At 41.0% G+C, this 25,004-nt stretch overlaps 1 protein-coding gene across 4 annotated transcripts; it reads right to left on the minus strand.

Annotated features, from left to right (window-relative positions):
* Nucleotides 1-154: 154 nt before the first annotated feature.
* On the minus strand, nucleotides 155-24,689 carry RNF14 (ring finger protein 14). Of its 4 annotated transcripts, none has more exons than XM_014586402.2 (9): nucleotides 24,546-24,689; nucleotides 21,342-21,484; nucleotides 18,355-18,537; nucleotides 17,139-17,290; nucleotides 13,207-13,734; nucleotides 10,600-10,828; nucleotides 7,321-7,493; nucleotides 4,578-4,708; nucleotides 155-1,570 (listed from the first exon to the last, which is right to left on the minus strand). In XM_014586402.2, exons 3-9 carry the CDS (start codon nucleotides 18,506-18,508, stop codon nucleotides 1,513-1,515), a joined length of 1,425 nt encoding a protein of 474 aa, XP_014441888.1. In that variant the 5' UTR covers nucleotides 18,509-18,537; nucleotides 21,342-21,484; nucleotides 24,546-24,689; the 3' UTR covers nucleotides 155-1,512. The 4 variants fall into 4 exon arrangements, with proteins under 4 accessions (XP_014441888.1, XP_006144856.1, XP_027626217.1 ...); XM_006144794.3 differs by having other exon boundaries at nucleotides 18,355-18,524; nucleotides 21,312-21,484; XM_027770416.1 differs by lacking the exon at nucleotides 24,546-24,689 and adding an exon at nucleotides 21,617-21,640 and having other exon boundaries at nucleotides 18,355-18,524; nucleotides 21,312-21,484.
* Between the last annotated feature and the right edge of the window lie 315 nt (nucleotides 24,690-25,004).

Below are 25,004 nucleotides of genomic sequence, written 5' to 3' on the forward strand. Positions count from 1 at the left end.
AAAAAACCTCACATTTCTTTCATAAAACTTTATAATCTAGTAAGAGAAGAGGTGCTATTCTATCTTCTCACTCTAGGAATATGCTATTCACCAAACAGAGCTTTCAGATGTGATCAGTTGCCTTGGCCACAGAACAAATAGCAGCAACTCTGTTAATTATAAGATGATTTCTTAAATTATTTTTATTTTTAAGTTAAGCATCCTCATCAACAGTCCAGAAACACAGTCCTTGCTGACTCTTTGGGCACACACACCTCAACAGTTCAAATTCCTCAATTTTCAATCATAAGGTAGGATAAAAGAACATGTTCACAAGCTGCTGTCATGTTTTTCGGTCCTCTTTTTCAAATAAATCTTATTTGCTACCAAGCCTCTCACCAAACCCTAAGGAAAGACAACTTTTCAAAAAGCCAGCAAAACCAGAAACAAGAATCTAGGTATCAAGTCAAAATCATCACCCCAATCACTGCTGTTGCAAAAAAGGATAGGCGGTCAAATCCCCATAGCTCATTGGGGGAGACCTTTAAAAAGAATTGAGTTAGGACTAGAACTACAGTAGCATGGACGGGGTCAAAGGCAGAAAACTAAAAACCATTCTGCTTGTTCATCTCAGGAATATGTTAGGCTTTCTCCTATCCCGGCAGAGGAAATACACACACGTGCTGCTGGAACCGAGATTGTCTGTGTCAGCAGTAAGCTGGCTGAGGGTAAAGGGAGAGTGTGGACAAAAGGTAGCGTGGAAAGGGCACGTCGTTTTGAATCTGGGCTCTCTACTGCCCAGGAAAATTGAGAAGGGCTGCAATTCTTCTGGGCCAGTATGATTAAATTCTAGACTTGGCTCAAAATCAGTGGATTATATACACCACTAGTAAATGTCAAGTGATCCACAGTATTTGTGGTATCAAACGATATTTTTAAAATTATTATAACTTTTTATTCTGAAAAGCAGTAGATTAAAATAACCCTGGACCATCCAGTCAGTTACAGAGTAAAGGACTCCCTACAAAGAGAACTGACTTGGCAGAAATTTAGGTTGGAAGGGATGGGAGTAATGTGCAGTAAATGAGATCAGGCTCTTGGTACAATGTTAATAAGGCTTCTATCTCCTCCATTTGTAAGGAGAAGAACTGAGGAGGCTCCAACAGAATGTCTTAGAGGGATGCTTCCCAGAGACAAGAGTTTAAAGTTTAAATGCTGATCCCTCTCTTTTCCTAAAGCTTGGGGGAAAAAAATAAATATTTAATTTTTAGCTATTCAGAGCTACTATTCTATAGTTTTCATTTTTCTGAACCTTTGGCTTATATTTTTCTCAATTTATATTACATTGAAAAAAATGTATGAATATGCCTTAATCAGTAGTACCAAATGAAAATATAAACCTCCTTCCATATCTTCTAGCCAGGAAGAATGAATGAATGGTATCCTACATATGTCCTGCAAGATTACTTTGTGTACTTGACAAAAGATTAGGGCAAACCATGCCACTTCCGTATCTTGAGCAAAAGGAGTTAACTAGTCTTCAATCTCATCTTCCCAAACATCTCCATTAACATCCACCGCATGGAACAACCTGGAAGCATAAAATAAGGTACATTTTTATACACTTAGATAAAACTGAGTAATTTTTTTCTTCCCTCAAAAATATTTTACATAATCCTCTGATAATATCTTTTTTTCCTTTTTAATCACTCCATTGAGGAGGGCTGAAATCTGTGTCCCTCTAAACAAGCTGCCCTCAAGTTTTAAGAGCAACGCTTGTAGGATCCAGACAAACTCTCTAGGGACAAAGATAAATAATAATGGGGGTCAGGTATCACAAAACTGATATTCAATGTATACAACATGTGGAGTAGATTGAGGAAGGCAGGCAATCTAGAAGAAGCTCAAGTCTTTCTAGACACTGCAACTCTGATCCAGCCACAGTGGTACAGCAGTGCAGCGATGTTCTGCAATGCTGGAAGCCATGTGGAACACCAGGTTTCGGTTCCCAGGTTGATCTGTATATTCCAGGTGCATGTGCACCTGTAATCCTAGCTGGCTAGAGGACTAGGGGGAAGAACTGCAGTGTGAAACTCTGTTGAAGATGCTTGTCTGTGTTTCTATCTCTCTCTCTCTCTCATGAAAAGAAATGGATAAACTCCCTCAGAAAGGACAATAACTTTCATATGCTAATCACTCCATTCTCTTCATCTTCAGATCCTTGCACCCTCTATTTGTAGAATGTTTTGCAGTTATAATCTGTCTTCCTTCCCTTGTGTTACTTAAAATTCATGCAATATCCAACTGTGTTTTTCCCATTTCTCTTATAGTTTCATAATATCAATGACTGTGTTGTGGGTATTATAGAGATAGTTATTAAGAAAGATGATTGATTGATGCTGAAATTAGAAAACTTGGAAAACAGGATATGCATTGTGCCAAGGAATCATAATGCAGATTACTTACTAATAACAAAGAGTTGAACAACTTAGCTTTTTTTTAAAAGAATTCTTTATCATTATTGTTGTTATTATTTTTTAATTTGACCATAGCAAGACACAGAGAGAAAGAAAAAGAGAGAGAGAGAGAGAGAAAGTGAGCTGCCAGGTCCAGGACTCAAACCATGCTCAGCCATGTGGGAGTCCAACACCTTTAACCACCACACCACCTGCTGGCCCCTGGACAACTTAGGTTTACAATGAGGCAAATGAGAAAGCAGTGCAGCATACTTAATAGAGGGACCCCTGATGCTATAGGCTTCCTGATACAACATGATGCCTACCTCCCCTCTCATGAAGTATTTTTGTCAAAAATGTTATTCTAAATCTAATCAAACTTCAGCTTAGACTTCACTTCCACTTCACAGCAAATAGAATAAACAAGTTCTCCATCATGGAGAGGGGTGAGGCAGCGGCACAGTAGTAGTAACACCATTGGATTGCCTGGGAATGGACGTGGGTTTGTGCTCTAAGACCAGCCTGGGCCTGCTGTCGGGGACAGCATGCATTGCCCATGATCCAGGCTGGCTGAGACTGCAGGTGGAGAGCAGGTGAAGACCCTGCTGGGGATGCCTCTCTCTGTCTGCCTCTCTTTCATAGAAGAAATAAATAAGTAAACTTTAAAAGGAAAAACACTGCAGAGAAACAAAATTCAAGAATATAAGACATTACATAGGACAAATGGCCTGGACTCTTCAAAAGAAAGTCAATGTTCTCCTCAACACACACAAACAAATAGGCCAAATTTTTTCTGTATTAAGAGACTAAAGAGGGCTACCTGGTAACATCATGGTTGAGGCAACTGGATCTCACATGGCTGAGTGTGCAGTTCAAGTCCTAGATCTGGAGGCTTGAGAAACAAGCTGGATATGTGTGCATGCAGGCCAAAACTCTGAAAAGGAAAAATAGGGAAGGGATAGAGGCATGGTTATCTCCCACTGGGGATGCTTTCTCACTTTCTCTCTTTCTGGTGAGTGTATGACCCTCTAGCAAATTTGAAAAAAAAAAAAAAAAGAAAAAGAAAATGAAACTAAAGCGATGACCAAATACAATGGTAAGTCTGATTAGGTCCTGATTCAATAAAATAGCTTTAAGGGACATTTTTAGGGTTAATTGGGGAGATTTAAATATGTTTTACTTATTAGATGATAGTATGTCATTATCATTAATTTTTTAAAATATAGTCATTATGTAGAAGAATTTATCTTAGAAGACACAGTGGAAGTATTTAGAGTTGAAACATTATTTTAACTCCAACTTGGCTTCACACAATTCGGCAAAAAAATGAAATAACGAGAACAAATATGGCAGAGTATTATCAATGTTAATTCAGGTAGAAAGTGTCCCACACTTCATGGTCTGATTCTTTCAACTTTTCTGTGTGTTTGAAAATTTTCACTATAAAAAGTTGATAAAAACTACAATAAAAATTTCCAGGTAGTGTGTATGTGTGTGTGTGTGTGTGTGTGTGTGTTTATATTCTCATTATAAACCTAATTTTCAAGAAAATATTATAAAAATTCATATATATAAGAAAACAAGTAAGACAATTCTCTAAATAAAATCCAAATACTGGGATGGCAGGTGGCATGGTGGTTAAAGGTGCCAGACTCCCACATGGCCATGGTTCAAGTCCTGGACCTGGTGGCTTGCTTCTTCACTTTCCTTTTTCTTTTTTTGGAGAGGTTTTTGTTATAGGGCGTGTGCACTCACCAGACAGAGAGAGAGACAGAGAGACAGAAAGTGAGAAATAACCCCCCAGGGAGGATGGCCATGCCGCAAATCCCTTCTCCTCCGTTCTCCTCTTGGGATCTTGGCACGCACACGTGCCTGGCGTGAGTTTTAAGCCACCGGGTCCAGTACGCAAACCGTGGTCGACTACATGGGAGTCCTGCGACATAGCCATTACACTAACTGTTGGTCCCTCACTTTCCTTTTTCTCTCTCTGTCTGATCAAATTGGAAAATAATAATAATAATAAATTAAATTAAATAATTCTTAAAGAAAAAGTCCAAGTACTTAAGTAAAACACTCGATTAGTGGTCTGTGACTAAAGACCAGAAATTGCCATCAAGCCTAAGGAGTTCTGCTTATACATACCGGTTAAAACATGGAGAAGCAGGATCAGTGAAATGTTTGTAAGGGTTTGCTCTAGAGAGAGAACCCATGCAAATCCAACAGAAATACTGCATACAGCCGGTACATGTCATCTTGTTACATCCATCTAGTTTCTGGAGGGAAAGATCCAAACAGAAAAATATCAAGGCTGAAATAGCAAAAGAAAAACGCACATGCCGAAAAAGTTCAAGATTCTTCTAATTGTTTCCTTTTCCTGATGAGGAACTGAGATACATTAGTAACATACTGAAAACTATTTAATGCTTATTATTTTGCATTATAAATAAAACACAGAAAATATTTACAAATGTTTCTACAGCAAAATCTCTTCTGGTAAAGAGTAATAGAAAGAAGGACCAGAACCTGGCATAGTAATTAAGGTGCTAGACTCCCACATGGTTAACTGTGGTTCAAGTCCCAGACCCGGCGGCTTGAAACTCACATTGGACATGTGTGCACGCATGCCCAAGGTCCCAAGAGGAGACTGGAGGAGAAGGAATTATTGGCATGGTCATCTCCCCTGGGGAGTGATTTCTTACTTTCTGTCTCCCTGTCTCTCTGGCGAGCACACACATCCTATAGCAAAAATCTCTCTAAAAAAAAAAAATAGTAGAGGGACCAGCAGTTAGTGTAATGGCTATGTCACTGGACTTCCACGTAGTCGACCATGGTTCAAGTCCTGGACCTGGTGGCTTAAACTCACGCTGGGCACGTGTACATGAGTGCCCAAGATCCCAAGAGGAGAATGAAGGAGAAGGGATCGTGGCGTGGCCATCCCCCGGGGGGTGATTTCTCGCTTTCTGTCTCTGTCTGTCTGGCGAGTGCACGCGCCCTATAGCAAAAACCTCTTCAAAAAAAAAAAAAGAGAAAAAAAAGTAGTAGATATAAATAAAACACATGTTATCACTGGAACATTTAGTTAGATTAATATAAAAATGTTTGGATTTAACATGTTTGAGGGGCTAGCCCCATAGCCTAATGGTTAAGGGTGCCAGATACTACATGGACAAACACAGTTCAAATCCCAGCTCTGGTGGCTTAAAAAACATACGGTGTACATGCTAGCAGAATGGAGAAAGAAAAGTGACTGCAGTGTGACCTTGTTCCACTGAGAGGTGGTTTCTCCTGTCCTCTTTCTTTTTATTATTTATTTATTTAATTCCATTTGTTATTATTTTTTAATTTGACCAGAGACAGAGCGAGATAGGGAAACTGAGAATGCAAGCCGCCAGGTCCAGGACTCGAACCGCAGTCAGCCATGTGGGAATCCAGCACCCTCAACCACCATGCCACCTGCCAGCCCCTCTCTCTCTTGCTGCATCTCTGGAGAGGACATGTGTCCTTAGATGATTAAAAAAAGTTTCAGTTTTAAATAGTTTATATAAATCTAAGTAAGCATTTGGTATCAAATAATCCACTCTAGCATCAGACTAAGGTCAGAAGTGGCAAATGCAATGCTGTTGTCCTTAACAGAATAACTGGGGAATCATCATTAGGTTTAGTTCAGATAAAATGAACTGAAATAGAAGAATGGAATACAAAGATCTTGATTTTAAAACAAACTTAGGGGACCAGCAGATGGCGTAATGGTTACATCATTGGACTTCCACACAGTCAACCGTGGTTTGAGTCCTGGACCTGGCAGTTTAGAACCCACACTGGGCATGTGTACATGCGTTCCCAAGATCTTGAGAGAAGACTGGAGAAGGGACTGCAGCACGGCCATCCCCCACTAGGGGGCGATGTCTCACTTTCTCTCTCTGCCTCTCCAGTGAGCACAGACACTCTACAGCAAAAATCTCTCTTAAAAAAAAAAAAAAAAAACTTAATTTTTTTTTCAAGAAACACTTTCTCTAGTTACTTATATATTTAAGTATATATTAAGGAAATGGCAACACTTAAACAGGTACACTACATTCCAGAATAAACAGTTCTCTGGGAAGCTTTTACTAACTTTTTAATCACATGGATGAATTATGAGTTAATTGTAGTTCTGGGACCAGCAGTTAGCATAATGGCTATGTTGCTGGACTCCCACGCAGTCGACCATGGTTCAACTCCCGGATCTGGTGGTTTAAACTCACGCTGGGCATGTGTGCGTGCATGCCCAAGATCCTGAGAGGAGAATGGCGGAGAGGGGATTGTGGCATGGCCATGCCCCCTGGGGGGGTGATTTCTCGCTTTGTCTCTCTGTCTCTGTCTGTCTGGCGAGTGCACGTGCCCTATAGCAGAAAACCTCTCAAAAAAAAAAAAAAAAGATTTAGCTGTAGTTCTAGTATGCTCATCTCATAACCTGTTCAATTCTGACGTGGATATAATGTGGGAACAATTGTTATTATGTAAGAGTACTTTGAAAAGGGATGTCTACATGTATTTATAGTCAAGAATATTTAACAGTGAAATCTGCATCTAACAAGTAAACAGGTTTAATAAATATCAAAGTGCGTTTTTCTTAATAAGTCAAAACAGGGGCCAGCAGGTGGTATGGTCGTTAAGGGCGATGGATTCCTACATGGCCCACTGCAGTTTGAGTCCCAGACCTGGTGGCTTACTTCCTCACTTTCCATCTTTCTCTCTCTCTCACTCTGTCCCTATCTGGTCAAATTAAAATAAAATAAATAAAGTGAAAGAAAATAATTCTTTAAAAAATAGTAACAGTAAGTCAAAACATAGGATTCTTAAGGCAACTGTCTGTTTGCCACCAAGTTTGTGCCAAAACATTTACCTCTATAGGAGTTCCACAACACGGGCAGCTCTTTGAGTTCTTTTCTAGCCACTCCTTGCTTTCCATCTCTTCCAGTGCCTTCTGAATTACCCTTTTACCATACCTCTGCTCCAAAAATCTTTTATTGGTCTCATCAGCTTGCAGGTACTCATTTCGTAAGTCTATTAATTTCTCTAGAAAGTGAAATGGAAAATTAACTTTCATATAACTTTGCAAAGCTGACTAGAAATCATTAAAAATGGCCATAATCTTTGACTACGCAATAAGACTATTCCTAGGACTTTATTATAAGAAAATAATCCATAGTAAAGACATATGCATGGAGACGCATACGACAATGGCAAATAAATTAAATTTCTAAGGAAATAATTACATTTAGAAGAGCCATTTAATGACATAATATTCAGTTATTAAAAACTTATAATTAGGATGGCTGTAACCCAATAAATTTCTAAGGAAATAATTACATTTAGAAGAGCCATTTAATGACATAATATTCAGTTATTAAAAACTTAGGAAGGCTTTAACCCAATTAAAACATGTATCATTACAGAATTCAGAAAAAAGTATACTTATAACTAGGTAAAAATCACAAATGTACAAATTACAGATAATGGAAAAGATTCCAAGTGGAAAAGTTGGATTTGCTAGAGGTGGTAAATAATAGATTATTTGTTTCCTTTTATTTTGATTTCTTTTTAAAAAAATAAGTATTTAATTTTATTATTATTATCATCATAATATGCTATAGGGCTTGTGTGCACCTCAAAGAGAAAGGGAAAGTGAGAAAACAAGCTGCTAGATCCAGGAGTTGAATTGCAGTTGGCCATGTGAGAGTCTAGTGCCCCAATTACCATGCCAGCTGCTAGCCCCTTATTTTGATTTCTTAATGTCAATATATTTATGCAACTAATAGTATGCAGTTAATGGCTGACCTCTCTAAAAGTTTCAAAGATTGAAACAGACAATGATTTCCAACTAAGTTAGCATCATTCACCATTTGATAATGACAAGACCTACCAAAGAACAAAGGTACCCTTGACTTAAAGGCAAAGACTATTCCATTTCATGCTCTTTTTTACTTTTTTTTTTTTTTTTTTTTTTGAGAAGTTTTTGCTATAGGGCACGTGTGCTCGCCAGACAGACAGAGAGAGACAGAAAGACAGGAAGCGAGAAATCACCCCCCAGGGGAGATGACCACGCCACAATCCCTTCTCCTCCATTCTCCTCTTGGGATCTCGGGCACGCATGCACATGCACCTGGCATGAGTTTTAAGCCACCGGGTCTGGGACTCGAACTGTAGTCTACTATGTGGGAGTCCAGCAACATAGCCATTATGCTAACTGCTGGTCCCTCTTTTTAAATTTTTTTAAGAGGTTTTTGCCTTAGGTTAAGTGCGCTTGGAAAAAGAGAAAGACCATGACAGCGAAAGTAAAAAATCACCCCCCAGGAGGGATGACCGTGCCACAATCCCTTCCCATTCTTCTCCCAGGATCTTGGGCATACATGCAAACATGCCAGGCGTGGGACTCAAACTGCAGTCAGCCATGTGCAAGTCCAACGATGTTACCACTAAGTCACCTGCTGGCCCCCTTCATTTCGTATTTTAAAAAATCAGAGAATAAAATTCACCACCCTCAGTCTTACCAGTACTATGCTTTGTTTCAGGTGCTCTAAGTCCCCCTGTCAACTTTTTCCCTTGATAATCTTCAACTTGGTTTGTATATCTCTGTCACTTAACTCAAATGGAACAGGTGAACAGTCCCAAAGGTTTTATTTTTCATGTAACTTGGGCAACAAATTGGCTACAACAGAAAACAAGTTAGCAAACTCAGGGCTGGCAGATGGCATGGTATTTAAGGGTGCTGGACACCCACATGGTCCACCGCAGTTCAAGTCCTGGACCTGGCGGCTTGCTTTCTCACTTTCCCTCTTTCTCTGTCCCTCTCTGGTCAAATTAAATTTAAAAAAAAAAAAAGTTAAATAAAATAATTCTTTAGAAAAAGAATTTTAAAAAATTATTATTTTAAATTTGACCAGAGAGACAGAGAGAGAGAGAGAAAGTGAGAAAGCAAGCCACCAGGTCCAGGACCTGAACCATGGTCAGCCATGTGGGAGTGTCCAGTGCCTTAATTACCACACCACCTGCCAGCCCCAGGAAAAGGCTTTTGTTCACAATTCTATTACCTTAGTTTTCAACATAATTATAGGCCTCTCTCAACAATGTTTTGTTTCCTTTTTTAATTGGCAGAGGATGTGTACTATATGTATATAATACAAATACACACACAGACATGCACATTTAGAAGGAGGGAGAGAGGGAGGAAGGGAGAGAGCAAGAGAGGGGGAGGGAAGGGAGAAAGTGAGGAAGGAAGAGGAAAGGGAGGGAGGGAGAGAGGGGGAAAAGAGAGACTGACTCTCTGAATTTTGCTGAAGCCCCAAGCCTATCTACTATTTCTTCCCCAAATACTATGAAACACTGGAATGTACTACAATCTCTCAATGATAAGGTTACAGACATCTAAAGTGAAGGCTTACATTATACTTTGGTAAATTATCCATCCTATTTGCCCTTACCAGTTTATTGTTATTTATCGTGTTTGCCTGTCTACCTACTAGAATATAAGTTCCCTGAGAGCAGAGATTTGTCTCTTTCAGTCACTGGTATATCCCTACAACCTAGAACAGCAACTGACATATAAATATCTTTTGAGGGGTCCAGCAGTTAGAGTAATGGCTATATCGCTGGACTCCCATGTAGTCGACCATGGTTCGAGTCCTGGACCTGGCAGCTTTAACTCACGCCAGGTGCGTGTGCGTGCATGCCCAAGATCCCAAGAGGAGAATGGAGGAGGAGGGATTGTGGCATGGCTATCCCTGCTGGGGGTAATTTCTCGCTTTCTGTCTCCCTGTCTCTCTCTGTCTTTCTGACCAGCACACGCACCCTATAGCAAAAACCTCTCAAAACAAACAAACAAACAAACAAACAAACAAAAGAAATATCTGTTGAGGGGCTGGCAGGTTGTATGGTGGTTAGCGCACTGGATTCCCACATGGCCAACCACAGTTCAAATCCTGGATCTGGTGGCTTCTTTCTCACTCTCTCTTTCTCTCTCTGATCAAATTCAGGGAAAATGATAAACAAGTAAAATTAAAAAAAAAAAAAAAAAAAAAGAAGTATCTGTTGAATAAATACTAGTGAACTGAAGAACTGAAGTCATAAGCCTTTCAGGTGTGGGGTATGGGGTGGAGGGTAGGGTGGTATATTTACAACATACCTGCAGTCACCTTACATGGAGAGACCCCATGGTAAGTCAATCTGCACAATGTACAGAAGGCAAAATTGCAGCTGGAGCAAATGCCCATGGTGCAGCCAGGCTCCTGCATCACAGGCAGCTGGCAGCATGGGCGGGGGCAGTACACCACATCTGCCATCAGGTCCAAGGTGGACTGCAGGAGGAGGCGGTCATAACGGGCAAACAGCTCAGCTTCCACCAGCTCTTTGACCTGGAGGGAAATACAAAACACCAAAGGTCTGATGATTTCCCAGCCAGTTCTGTTCCTGAGGAGAGTCTTAGGATGTTGGTATAAACCATATGGTCATATAAATTAGAAGATTTATCTCAATTCAAAATCAAACCAAGTATGACATGACTGGGTTTGTTTGTTTGTTTTAATTTGCCAGAGGACATAAGTGTTCACCAGAGAGAGACAGGGGGAAGAGGGAAAAAGCACCACCTATGGAGCATTATGAGGGACCAGCTGTTAGCATAATGGCTAACAATGCCTTCTCTTCCATTTCTCCACCTTGCTGGGCTTTGGGGCATACATGCACATACATCCAGCATGCTTTCCAAACCGCTGGAGTTTAGATTCGAACTACACAGTCAGCCATGTGGGATCCAGCTCCCTTAACTGCCAAGGCATGGCACCAGCTCCAATAGTTTATAACTTGATTGAAACAGTGGTTACGTGGGTTTACACATTTGTCAAAGCTAAGCAAACTAAAGAAATTAAATGGGTTCAGTTGATTGTAAGTGAAGGTAGGGCTCATTAAGTTGATTTACAAAAAAACAAAAAAAGACAGGGCCAGTAGGTGGCATGGTGGTTAAAGCACTGGACTCCCATACAGGTGACCACAGTTCAAGTCCTGGACCTAGTGGCTAGCTTCCTCTCTTCCCACCTCTCTCTCTTTCTCTGGTGAGTGCATGTGCCCTGTAGCAAATTTTAAAAATAATAATGATAAATAAAATTAAATAATTCTTTTTTTTTTTTGGAGAGGTTTTTGCTATAGGGTGCGTGTGCTTACCAGAGAGAGAGACAGAAAGCGAGAAATCACCTCTCAGAGGGGGATGGCCACACCACAACCCCTTCTCCTCCAGTCTCCTCTCAGGATTTTGGCAACGCATGCCCACGCGCCTGGTGTGAGTTTAAGCCACTGGGTTTGGGACTCAAACCGTGGTTAGCTCCAGGGGAGTCCAGCAACATAGCCATTACGCCAATTGCCAGTCCCAAAATGAAATAATTCTTAAAAAAAAAAAGAGTAGGCTATACTTATGCTAAAGTCTGGTTGTGATTTAGTGTTATCAGTCCAAAGGATGTCTCCTTCAGATCCCAAACTTACACAAAAATAGGCTAGTGATTCCCCAGGTTTGATGGGCTCCTAGCAGATACACACAGTAAATATCATAATTATTTCATAATTTTTTTTTGGAGCGGTTTTTTGCTATAGGGCATGTGTGCTTACCAGAAAGGGCATTTGCCAATGGCTTCCTGATTTCCTCTGCCTCCACACCAGTAGAGGCCAGCATTGGCCAGAAAAGCCCATTCATATGGTACTTCTGGTGCCTAGAGATAGAGGATGCAAAAGTCCATCTGTTTTGGTCAAATTACAGATCCAGTCAAAAGCAGTCATGTGGCATTTCACTCTTGCTTCTTTCCATCCTGGGGATTTTTTTTTTTTTTTACAAGTTTTTGCTATAGGGCGCATGCGCTCGCCAGACAGAGACAGAGAGACAGAAAGCGAGAAATCAGCCCCCACGGCGAATGGCCACGCCGCAACCCCTTCTCCTCCATTCTCCTCTCGGGATCTTGGGCACGTGCACACACGCACCCAGTGTGAATTTTAAGCCACCAGGTCTAGGACCCAAACTGCGGTCAACTACATGGGAGTCCAGCGACATAGCCATTATGCTAACTGCTGGTCCCCCCTCATAATTTTTTTCTAACACTTATCCTTGCCCAGAAACACCCCTTCCAAGGCCTACATTTGCATTTGCTTAACTGGTACTGGTAGAGTAAGACCACAGCATTATTTTTTAAAAATAATTATTTTATTTATCTTTATTATTATTTTCCAGTTTGATCAGATAGAGAGAAAGTGAGAAAGCAAGCCACTGGGTCCAAGACTTGAACTATGGTAGGCCACGTGGGAGTCTAGTGCCATTATACCACCTGCTGGCTCCCAGACCACAGCATTCTTTATATTCAGAGGTTTTTGCTACAGGGCATGTGCGCTCGCCAGAAAGACAGAGAGAGACAGAGAGACAGAAAGTGAGAAATCACCCCCCGGGGGGGATCGCCGCAATCCCTTCTCCTTCATTCTCCTCTCACAATCTTGGGCATGCATGCACATGTGCCCAGCAGGAGTTTAAACCACCAGGTCCAGGACTCAAACTGCAGTCAACTACATGGGAGTCCAGTGACATAGCCATTATGCCAACTGCTGGTCCCGATTACAACATTCTTAATGGAAACAGAGAAGCACCTTGTAGGCTAGCTTCAAGGTCATATACTGCCCTATGAGCTCTATCAAGAAAATCCTTGAGATGTCTCCCTTTGTGAAAGAGAATCAGGAGGCAACCATAAACAGAGGAAACACTTACCTGGCCGGGTGTGGCCACAGAAGGGCACTTTGGTTCTGGGCAGTTGAGGCATTGCACCTGGCCATCTCTGATCTGGATTTCAAAGTAGTCCTTCAGACAGGCTTTACAGTACACATGCCTGCACTCCAAGAAGTACATGCATTCACTACCCAGCTTCTCGGAGAAACAGATATTGCACAGGAACAATTTACTATTAAAGCACTTTATCTGCTGAGCTTGATCGAAGTCCAAGATTTCCTGGATCAGACTCGACAATGACTCCACATCCTGCACAGCTCTCTCGTCCACAACTTCCTCTTGGTCTACATCAGATCCAGCAGCTCCCCCCAAATCAAGCTCTGTGTTGGCAGAGGCCTGAGCTGTCCTTCTCTGCACTTTTTTCTGAGAACCCATCTTGAGTTCAAAAGGAGAGACGATATTCAGGTATGTTAGGGTCTCTTCCTTAAGAAACTGCATCCAGGCAAACAGGACCACGCTGCCACGATGTTCTTCCCAGAGGTTGTCTAAGTGCTTGCACAGAGCAGATAGCTAGGAGAAAACACATGAGGATGCTGGTGAATTCAGAAAGATGGTAAGCTGCCAACTCAACTCCTCATTTCCCTTGGAATCTTTCACTTATGAGATAGGTTCTTCCGTTTCCTAACACTGTCTTTCACTGCTATGATAAACTATGCTCCAAAACAGTGCCAATATTCTTCTCCGGTAAGAAATTAGTACTATTTTGTAGCTCACACTTCCTAAGCCAAGCAACCAAGTTACACTATTTCAGCTTTTCCTCTTTAAAAGGGGTCTGTTCAATCTGAAAAGCAAATACAAGAGGATTTTACATTAGAAATGTAAAGTGTTTATAAGTAGAGCTCAGGCATTATGAGCAGCTTTTCCAAAAATAAACCTTCCAGATGGCAAACAAATTTTGTAAATTTAAATAACAAGTGAAAAACTGTATTTTCTGTTCCTTGTTTTGTGTAATACTGTTGACTAAATCATGCACATGGACTAACTTAAATACGTATTGACAAGTTAAGATTGGACAACTGATGCTTTTTCACACTTGCATGAATATGCTGTAAGATCAACCATGCTTTGAGAAACCTGCTAAAATCTGTAAAATGTAATAAGTACTAAAAGAGAAGCTCTGACTGGTCTGTGAGTCACCAGATCCAATGAAAAAGCCACTTTCTTTCATCCTCTTTTTCTTCTCAAAAGAGGCAGCTGGGATGCATATAATGTGAAGGGGGGAGGAAGAGATAAAGATGACAGAGGCTTTGTGTGTTATATAAACTGGGGGAGGAGTAATGGAAAATACTAGAAAATTAAACACACTTTATTTCATATCTGTCCACCCTAGTTCAGTGAATGACAGGTCCATAGATCAATTTCACATCAAGAGGTGAGATTCATGATGCCAAGGAATCAGGGTGTAGCAAGAACAAGAACTGAACCAAGAAGAAACATAAGAGCCCAATTAAAATATCAATTATATGCATAAAAATATATCTGATAAATACTCCTACTATAATTTTATCTATAAAATAGTAATATAAGATAGCATTAAAATTATTTTAATAATAATATAATAATGAACCCTCCTCCCCCACACCCCTTTCATTTAAAGCCAGCATTAAGTATATACTGTTTGGCTGAATCTGAAACTACTGGGTTGCTGGAAAAGTCATGACTTTTTTTTAAAGAAAAATATACGTAACGGGGGCCAGCAGATGGTGTAGAGGTTAGGGCACTGGCATCCCACGTGGCCAACCACAGTTCAAGTCCTGGACCCTGAGGCTTGAAAACCACACCAGAAACATGTGCATGCATACCCAAAATTCCAAGAGGAGAATAAAGAAGGAACATTGGCCATTACCCTTGGGGGTGGTTTCTCACTTTCTCCCTCCTTATCTCTCTCTTGTCTCCAGTGAGCATACGTAGCCTATGGCAAAAATCTCTTATTAAAATTATTTATTTAATTTTATTTATTATTATTATTAGCTTTTATTTTGCTACAGGGCAGATGCACTCATCAGAGAGAGACAGAGAAAGAGAAGGAAAGTAAGAAAGCAAGCTGCCAGGTCTGGGATTTGAATCGTGGTCGGCCCTGTGGGAGTCTAGCACCTTAACCATGATTCCACCTGCTGGTCTGTCAAAAATCTCTTAAAAAAAAAAAATACAACTGGGACCAGAAGACAGTGTGGCAGTCATGTTGCTGGACTCCCACATGACCAATTGTGGTTCAAGGACTGAACCCAGTAACTTGAAAATCATACTGGGAGCATGTGAGTGTGTGCTCAAGATTCCAGGAGGAGGATGAAAAAATGGAGAAGGGGGACCAGCAGTTGGCATAATGGCTATGTTGCTGGACTCCCATGTAGTCGACCATGGTTTGAGTCCCAGACCTGGTGGCTTAAACTCACGCCAGGCGCGTGTGCGTGCGTGCGTGCCCAAGATCTTGAGAGGAAAATGGAGGAGAAGGAGGAGAATGGAGGAGAAGGGATTGTGGTGTGGCCCCCCCCCCCCGGGGGGGTGATTTCTCGCTTTCTGTCTCTCTGTCTCTCTCTGTCTTTCTGGCGAGCGCACGTGCCCTATAGCAAAAATCTCTAACAAAAAAAAAAAAGGAGAAGGGATATCCTAACTATATCTTCTGGGAGGTGATTTCTTACTTTCTCTCTCACCATGTCTGTCTGTCTCTCTCTGGCAAGTACACACACCATAAGGCAAAAACCTCGAAGTAAATAAATAAATAAAGGCTATGACTTTCCCGACAACTCAATACTACCATATATTCGGTTACTCTGCATATGCACGCACACACATGCATGGACATGTAAAGCAGAGCTCTCTGAGAAAAGGGACTATAAACATCTAAATAATCCAGTCAACTATCAGTTATCTAAATGTCAGACAGTCTTGACATTCCTGAGCCAATAACCAACTGTATATCCATTGCCTTTGGCACAGATATATAAAACAATATTCCTTTTTATTCTACATGTATTATCCTTTTTTAAAAAGTTTAATTTTGTTTTTAAACCATAAGCTCAATTTTCTAAAAAGCATTCTCATCTAAAAGATTAGACTGGTGGGTGGGGACGATTAAGAGGGAGAAACTGAAGAGCTGATCCTGGAGGCCAGCAACTCTGACAGCTCTTGTCTTAATATACGTCAGCCTATCAATCTTCATCATGACTTCTAGGAAAGTAGCTGCTATTGATCCATTACCTATCCCAGAAGGTTTTATATTCACTTCAAGTCATATTTATGTCTCAATCAAGAAGGATTGTTGGAAAAGTCATGACGTGTTTTTGCATAGAAAAATATGTCATGACTTTTCTGACAACCCAATGTAACCCAGAGGAACTAGTGCTTTTATAAGGCCTTAAACCTTAATCTACAGAAATGGTACACATTACTATTTGTGTACACTTATGTCTATGTGACACTGGTCAGTAATTATGTTATTAATGTATAGATTTTTTAAAAATCACTTAAAGTTGCTCAGGAAATTTCCCTATATGCATTAACTCAAATTTTAATCCTAATTACAATGAAATCTTTCACTTAAGGAATGGATAAGAAGCTAAGGAAAAAAAAAATAACTCCAATATCTAAGGAAAATCAGGAGGGCTTTATAGTCTCCATTACAATACAAATTAAATGGGAAAATAGCAAGACAAGAAAATAAACAATATCCTTGATTAAAAATTACCCCTACTGCGACTCATGATTAATTGTTTTAATTACTGCCATTCCTTTTTAAAACACCAACATTTCAATTCATTAACATTAAGATTCATGAAGGCAAGGGGAAAAAATTACAAAATCAAAGCTATTTGTTCTTCATGCACTGAATCCAAGATCATCAAGGTAGTCTTCAATTAAAGATGATTTTGTAAGTTTCTAAAAATGGATAGGAGAAATTAAGTTTCGGGTCTAACCTGAGTTGGTGACAGCCATTTGCCACTAAGTGTGAATGAAGGTGGGGAGGAAGATGGATAATCAGGTGGCAGTTCAAAGTTCAGCACAAGTGGAGGCAGAAAGCAAATGGTGTATTCAAAGCCACTATTCTGGAGACACTCATTTGAATTGCCTGAACCAAAAACAAAGATTAGAAAGGATCAGTTGGTCAACACTTGAGTGTCCATTACTGTTGAGCAGTGCTCAAGACAGACTTAATGCTTTAGTTAAGGGGATAAAAACCCTCCTCCAAAGCACTTTCCATTATTCCCTAATAGTCACTTCATAGCCACCTCCTTAAAAAAAATCTTGTAAGCCCTTAAGAAACCTAAGCACCCTAAAATATATACTTGAGATATACAAGGTATTCTTGTATATGCTTCAGAGTATAATTCCTAACACTAACGACTAAGCAATACACAATGTTTTATTTTTGGTTTACAGTAAACGATTAAAGACACAATCTAGAAAAGGATATCTATTTCTACCAAACAGCCATGACCTACTTAGATCAGCATGTGCCAACTGCCCATGAATCACAGCTGGAAAAATCTGTGCCAACACAGTGATCTCAGGCTCCAGGGCAAGATACAGCTCACCACACTCCCACAAGAAGTCCCCCTTAAATTATCGCACTTAACTTTCCTTACTCAATGCCTTTACAGTAGAAACATTTTGAGGAAGTGTGCATGAAGGTCTTCTGTGAACATTTGTATCAAAAGCAGCAGTTTTTTTTTGTTTTGTTTTGTTTTTTTCTGAATCAAAAGGTCACAGAGTAATAGCATGTGCCACGTTTATGGTAGTTGAGATGATTCTGGAAACCAGACAGTATTAACAACCATCATGGGAGTTTTAAGTTTTCCACATATTTTCATTTTTCTCTTTGATTATCCCTACTTAACAGCCAATGACTCAAGTCTGATAAAGAGCTAGTTAGAAGACTAGGACATGAACTATGTAGGGTAATATCCCAATTCAGTAGTTAAACAGAATCATAGAAAACTGTTTCTCCTCCATTCTAATTTTCATTTAAAACAGACACATGCATTAAATCTATATTGCCATCTATCACTAATGCCTATAAACACAAGGCGATAAATAGTTTAAGGTACACTAAGAAATCATTTTATTTCAGAGAATAAAGACAATAATCTTTATTTAAGAAATAAATATCTGCTGAAGAGAATATTAACTAACCGCTCACAAATATCTTGAAATTTTGTGGCAAATCCAAATAGATCCTGGTTTCTCCACCTTGGACAGATTCTGCTTTTCTAAATTCATCTCCATCATAAATACTCGCCAGGGCCAGCAATTCATCTTCCTGAGCTTCTCGGTCTTCTGACGACATTTAATTTTCTGAGGAACTGAAGATAATCATTCCAATCAGTTAAGAATAAAAAATGCATAGAGCAAGGAAAATTTTAATGACATTTTTTAAAAAGAGTCCTCACAGGGGAGCAGCAGATGGCATAATGGTTACATTGCTGGACTCCCACATAGTCGACTGAGGTTCAAGTCCCGGACCCAGCGGTTTGAAACTCACGATGGGTACATGTGCACACGTGCCTAAAATCCCAAGAGGAGAATGAAGAGACTGCAGAATGGCCATCCCCTTTGGGGGGTGACTTCTTGCTTTCTGCCTTTCTGTTCTCTCCAGCAAGTGCACGTGCCCCATAGCAAAAATCTCGCAATAGGGGCAGGCAGGTAGTGTGGTGGCTAGGGGCGTTGGACTCTCACATGGCCGACCATGGTTCGAGTCCCGAACCTAGTGACTTGCTTTCTCACTTTCTCTCTCTTTCTCATTCTGTCCCTCTCTAGCAAAATTAAATAAATAAATAAAGTTAAATGGAATAATTCTTAAAAAAAAAAAAACTCTCAATAAATAAATAAAAAATAAAGGTACTCATAAACAACTGCAAAGGATGAATCAATATCCATACTTTTCTGCTAACTATTAGGTCATTGGGAAAGTCATGATGCATTTTTGTATAGAAAACATAGAAAAATACAACTTTCCTAATGACCTAATAAAAAATGACAGTCATATCGAGCATTCCATTAGATTTGGGAAAGTAAACTCTTTCTCAAAAAGGATGGTTTGATTCTTCTAATTGCTAACTTTATCAGTTAGGCATTTTGTGACTGATTTAAAGATAAAGCACATTAAAATTTTTTTGGAGGGACCAGCAGTTGGCATAATGGCTATGTTGCTGAACTCCCATGTAGCCAACCACGGTTTGAGTCCTGAACCCAGTGGCTTAAACACACACCAGGCGTGTGTGCGTGCATGTCCAAGATCCTGAGAGAAGAATGGGGGAGAAGGGACTGTGGCGTGGCCATCCCCCCCAGGGGGGGCTGATTTCTAGCTTTCTGTCTGTCTCTCTGGCAAGCGCACGTGCCCTATTAACAAAAACCTCTCAAAATTTTTTTTGGGGGGTCAGGTGGTGGCACAGCTGGACTCACAAGGGAAAGGTCCTGGGTTCAAGTCCCAGGACCTCCCTGAGCATGTCAGTGCATGCACATGCCCATGATCTGAGCCAGGTGAGACTGGGGGTGAAGTACTATATGGAGACCTCACTGGGGTGCCTGTCTCACTGTTTCTTTCTCATGGAAGAAATAAATAAATAAAATAAAAAACTTTTTTTTTTTTGGAGAGATTTTCACTATAGGGCGCATGCACTTGCCAGACAGACAGAGAGAGACAGAGAGACAGAAAGCGAGAAATCAGCCCCCAGGGGGGATGGCCACGCCGCAATCCCTTCTCCTCCATTCTCCTCTCAGGATCTTGGGCACATACGCACACGGGCCCGGCGTGAGTTTTAAGCCACCAGGTCCGGGACAAGAACTGCGGTCGACTACATGGGAGTCCAGCGACAGAGCCATTACGCTAACTGCTGGTCCCAAAAAACTTTTTTTAAAAAGGACAAATCACCAATTACTTTGAATTGTCCCTTAAACCTAGCAAAGTAAATTTGCTTACAAAAGGAGTCAAGAATATTTGAATATACCTCTTAAAAATAAGTGAATTTGGGGACCAGCAGTTAGCATAAGCTATGTCGCTGCACTCCCATGTAGTCGACCGCAGTTCGAGCCCTGGACCTGGTTGGTGGCTTAAACTCACGCCAGATGCGTGTCCGTGTGTGCCCAAGATCGCGAGAGGAGAATGGAGGAGAAGGGGTTGCGGCGTGGCCATCCCCATTGGGGGGTGATTTCTCGCTTTCTGTCTCTCTGTCTCTCTCTGTCTTTCTGGTGAGCGCACACGCCCTATAGCAAAAACCTCTCAGAAAAGTAAATAAATAAGTGAATTTGGGGCCCACAGGTGGTCTGGTAGTTAAGGCACTAGATTCCCACATTCCGTGGTTCAAGTTCCAGACTGTGGTTCAAGTTCCAGACCAATGGCTTGAAAATCACACCATGGGCATGTGAGTATATGAACAAAATTCTGAGAAAAGAATGGAGAAGAAGGGATTGCAGTGTGGCTTCCCTCCCAGAGTGGGGTGATTTCTCACTTTCTCTCTCTCTGGTGAGTGCACACATCCTGTGGCAAAGGCCTAAAACAAACAAACAAAAAACAGTGAACTTAAAAATTCACAAGCATGGGACCAGCAGGTAGCATGGTGGCTAAGGTGCTAGACTCTCACATGGCCAATCACGGTTTGAGTCCTAGACCTTGGTGGCTAGCCTCCACACCTTCCCTCTGTCTCTGGCGAGTGCACGCACCCTGTAACAAAAACTCTCCAAAAAAAGAAAGAAAAAAGAAAAAAAAAAGAAAATATGCTAAGATTAAATTGCAGCAACTAAAACATGCAGCACAACTTCAGATAATTCAAATGTGGAAAAAATATGCACTGAGAAATCTATAAAATTACTTCAATAAAATAGAAATATTAGCATCCTGTCAATTAAAATATTGAACTATAACTGCATTTACAAATATTCTCCCTTTCAATTAAAATACTTGAAATGTACAAAACTAAGAAGTCTGGACATGTTTTTTCACATTATAAAAAAATGACACTACAGAATTGAAATAAATTCATTTAAAGTTATTCCATTTTCACAAAATAATTTTGTTCCCCAGCAGTTAACAGCACTGCTTAAAATGCATCCCTAAGACACACTGACATGTACTATTTGAGGTTAATTAGTACCTGTCAATAACAACCAGAAGAAAAGGATATTAACACTTCAGTTTAAATTGCAGTTCGGTTTGGAATTCATGCAAATCCCATTTATTCTCCAGCTGGTGGGGCTGAGACTGCTGAAGCTGGATAAGAGGCTGAGATGTGGACTCATGCTAGATATTCTATGGAAATCCTGCCATCTGCAGAAAAGAAAGATGAAAGACGGTATTAGGACTTTCTCCGAATATAAACTCTAAATTTCCATTATCACCACTTAAGTTAAACACACCCAAGCCATAGTCAATCCCAATCTACAGCTGTTTATTACTCACCTAGGACAGCCTAACTGAGCTATGTGGGTGAAGAGGTATTTGCATGTCCCTAGCAATAGCAGAAGGCTTCTTATCTCACTGCCTTCAGCCCTGGGAGGAGCTGAGAAAACCAGCCAGTCAGAGAGAGGACAGGATACCAGGCCCTTTAACACACACCTTAAGTTTGTTTTTGTGAGGTTTTTGGCTGTTTCCCCCCCACACTTTCTCTTCTATTTCTTTCATTTCCCATTCCCCTTCAATTTTTTCCCTCTTTTGCTCATGAATGACCCGTCAGTGACCCTCAAGGATAGGTTACATTAATAGCAGGTATATCTAGAAACAAAATAAGAGTGCACACGCACGCACACACACACACAAAATTTTCTTTTTTTTAAAAATTTTTTATTCAATTTCATTTATTCATTCATTCATTTATTTTAATTTGACCAGATAGACAGAGAGAGAGAGAAAAGAGAGAAGAGAGAAGAGGGAAGAGAGAGGGGGGTAACGTGAGAGAAAGCAAGCCACCAGGTCTGTGACTCGAACCATGGTTGGCCATGTGGGAGTATCCAGGGCCATAACCACCACGCCACTTGCCAGTCCCAACACACACAAACTTTTCAAGTTTTATTCTAAATACTTTAGTGCCGGGGTATTTTTTTATTTTAAATAATTTTTATTTTGTTTTATTTATTACTATTATTATTATTATTAATTTGACCAGAGAAAGAAAAGAAAAAGTGAGAAAGCAAGCCACTAAATTCAGAACTTGAACTGCGACTGGATATGTGAGAGTTCAGTGCTCCAACCATGCCACCTGCCGGCCTTTTTTAAAAGGTTTCTGCCACAGGATATGTGTGCTCCTCAGAGAAACAGAAAAGAGGCAGTGAGAGGAAAAGTGAGAAACCACCTCTCAAGAGGGGATGGTCACACTGTAGTCCCTTCTCCTCCATTCTCCTCCTGGGATTTTGGACATACACACATTTTCAAGCTGCCAGGTCAGGACTTAAACCATGGTGGGCCATGTGGGAGTCCAGCTCCTTAGCCACTATTCCAAGTGCTGGTCCCTAAAGCCGGGCTTTTTAACTCAAGTGAGGGGCAGAGAAGAATGGTACACACTTCTATCAACACTCTGAAATTAAACACAAAAATATTATTTGAAACTCTAAATTTTAAACCAGATTCTCAGATGTATTGCCCCCAAATAAGAATGAACTCAGAATCTAGTTATATTTATTGAGCACCTATTATGTACTATATTAGATCTTTTCATATTACCTTAGTCTTAAACAATTTTACTATATGGTAATATATGGTAGTATAAATGATAATAGGGTTATGCTTTTTTTTTTTTTCTGTTAAAACATTTACAAATGGGGGGACCAGCAGGTGGCGTGGTAGTTAAGGCACTGGACATTCCCACATGGCCAACCACAGTTCGAGTCCCAGATCTGGTATCTTGCTTTCTCACTTTCCCTCTTTCTCTCTGTTTCTCTCTGGTCAAATTAAAATACAACGAATGAATAATAAAATAAAGAAGTATTTAAGAAAATTTTTTAAAAAATTTACAAATAAGGGCCAACAGGTGGCATGGTAGTTGGGACACTGAACTCCCACATGGCCAACTGCAGTTAGAGTCCCAGACCTGATGGCTTGCTCTCTCTCTCATTCTCTGGTGAGTAGATGTGCCCTACAACACATTTTTTTAAATAAAATAAAAAATTATTTTAAAAACTGGCAGGGCCGGCAGGTGACATGTGGTTAAGGGCACTGGACTCCCACATGGCTGACCATGGTTCGAGTCTCAGACCTGGCAGCTTAATTTCCCTTTCTCTCCCTCTCGTGTTGTCCCTCTCTGGTCAAATTAAAATAAATAAAGTTAAATAAAATAATTTTTAAAAAATTACAAGTAGGGACAAGCAGATGGCATAATGGTTGCATCACTAGACTCTCACATAGCCAACCACCAAACCTAACCTGTGGCTTAAAACTCATGCCAGGTGCGTGGGCATGCATGCCCAATATTCCAAGAGGAGAATGGAGGGGAAGGGACTGTGGCATGGCTATCTCCCCTAGGGGGTGATATTTCTTGCTTCCTGTTTCTCTTTTTCTCTCTGGTGAGTGCATGTGCCCAATAGCAAAAATCACTCAAAAAATTTCACATGTGAGATGAGAGATGAATTTATAGCTTATGGTTTAAGGTTCCTTTTCTTCATCTTGTCTACACATCAGAATCCCCGAAGAAGTGGGCCACAACTCAGAACAACTAATCAGGCCTCAGTTGCCCTCCAAGCTCTCCAGGTGATTCCAATGTTCAGCAAGGACTGAGTGTCTCTACCCCAAGCAGCTTCCTGTCAACAGCTTCTCATGACAGACCCCACTAGACCCCAGCTTCTGAAACTGCCACCCAGCTCCAGTTGCTAAGCTCCATCGCCTCTTACTTTCTCCACTCAGCTTACACTGCCCACCTCAAAAGCCCCTATTACACTGGCAATTTTCAATCAGACGCCATGTCTTTCTTAAGATCCAGCCGAACCATAACTTCCTTCTGACATTACCACATCCCACCATCCTGTACTATGGCCTCAAGGCAAGGACCACGTCTTTTCCATCTATATACTGTTCTCAGCATCTAATAACACCCTGTATTAGGCACTGGCAAAAGGCCTAACTGAACTGGGTGAAATGCAGTGAGCTGGATTGGGGGGCCAGGACCATGGCAGGAGGATAGCTAGGTAGGTCGTCACAATAACAGAACAGTTACAATGACCGAGTTCTTACTGGGTGTCAGGCATTGTGCCAATCCCTTTTAATGCACTGACTGATGCTGATTCCCGCAACTACTGATACATGAAACAAATCCTATTAACTATCTCCCTTTCGCATATGAGCAAAATGACAGTTCACATCCCAAGGTCACACAGCTGATATATATGTGGATTCAGATCACCCTGTTTCTTCATCGGTAACACAGGAACAAGAATAAACTTGGGCGCCATCAGATGATTCACATTCATACTGTACTCGTTTTTTTTTGGGAAACCGGAAACCGCTACACCAGGGAGGGAAGCCCCCCTCTGCCGGGTTTCCCTTCTGCCTGGGAAAATCCTACTCATCTTCCAGGCCACACGGTGCGGACTCCAGCTCCGTGGGCAGCCCTTGGCCGGGTTCGACACGCGCCACCGGCGTCTCCACAGCTCGCGGAGTCGATGTTCGGGCGAGTCACCAACAACCCGGGGCAGGCCTAAGCCCAGCTATTTGCCCCAGCGCTAAGAACACCAGCCTGTGAGGTGCGACCTGCTCGGGGCGTCTGAAGGAGCAGGCCCTTCCCTTCCTCCCGAGCGCCCCCGGGTGCCAGGCCGGGGCGCCCCGTGCCGCGCTTGGACGGCGGAGGCCACGGAGCCGTCCC

Source organism: Tupaia chinensis, unplaced genomic scaffold (genome assembly GCF_000334495.1).
Source record: "Tupaia chinensis unplaced genomic scaffold, TupChi_1.0 Scaffold000132_1, whole genome shotgun sequence".
NCBI classification, from domain to species: domain Eukaryota; kingdom Metazoa; phylum Chordata; class Mammalia; order Scandentia; family Tupaiidae; genus Tupaia; species Tupaia belangeri.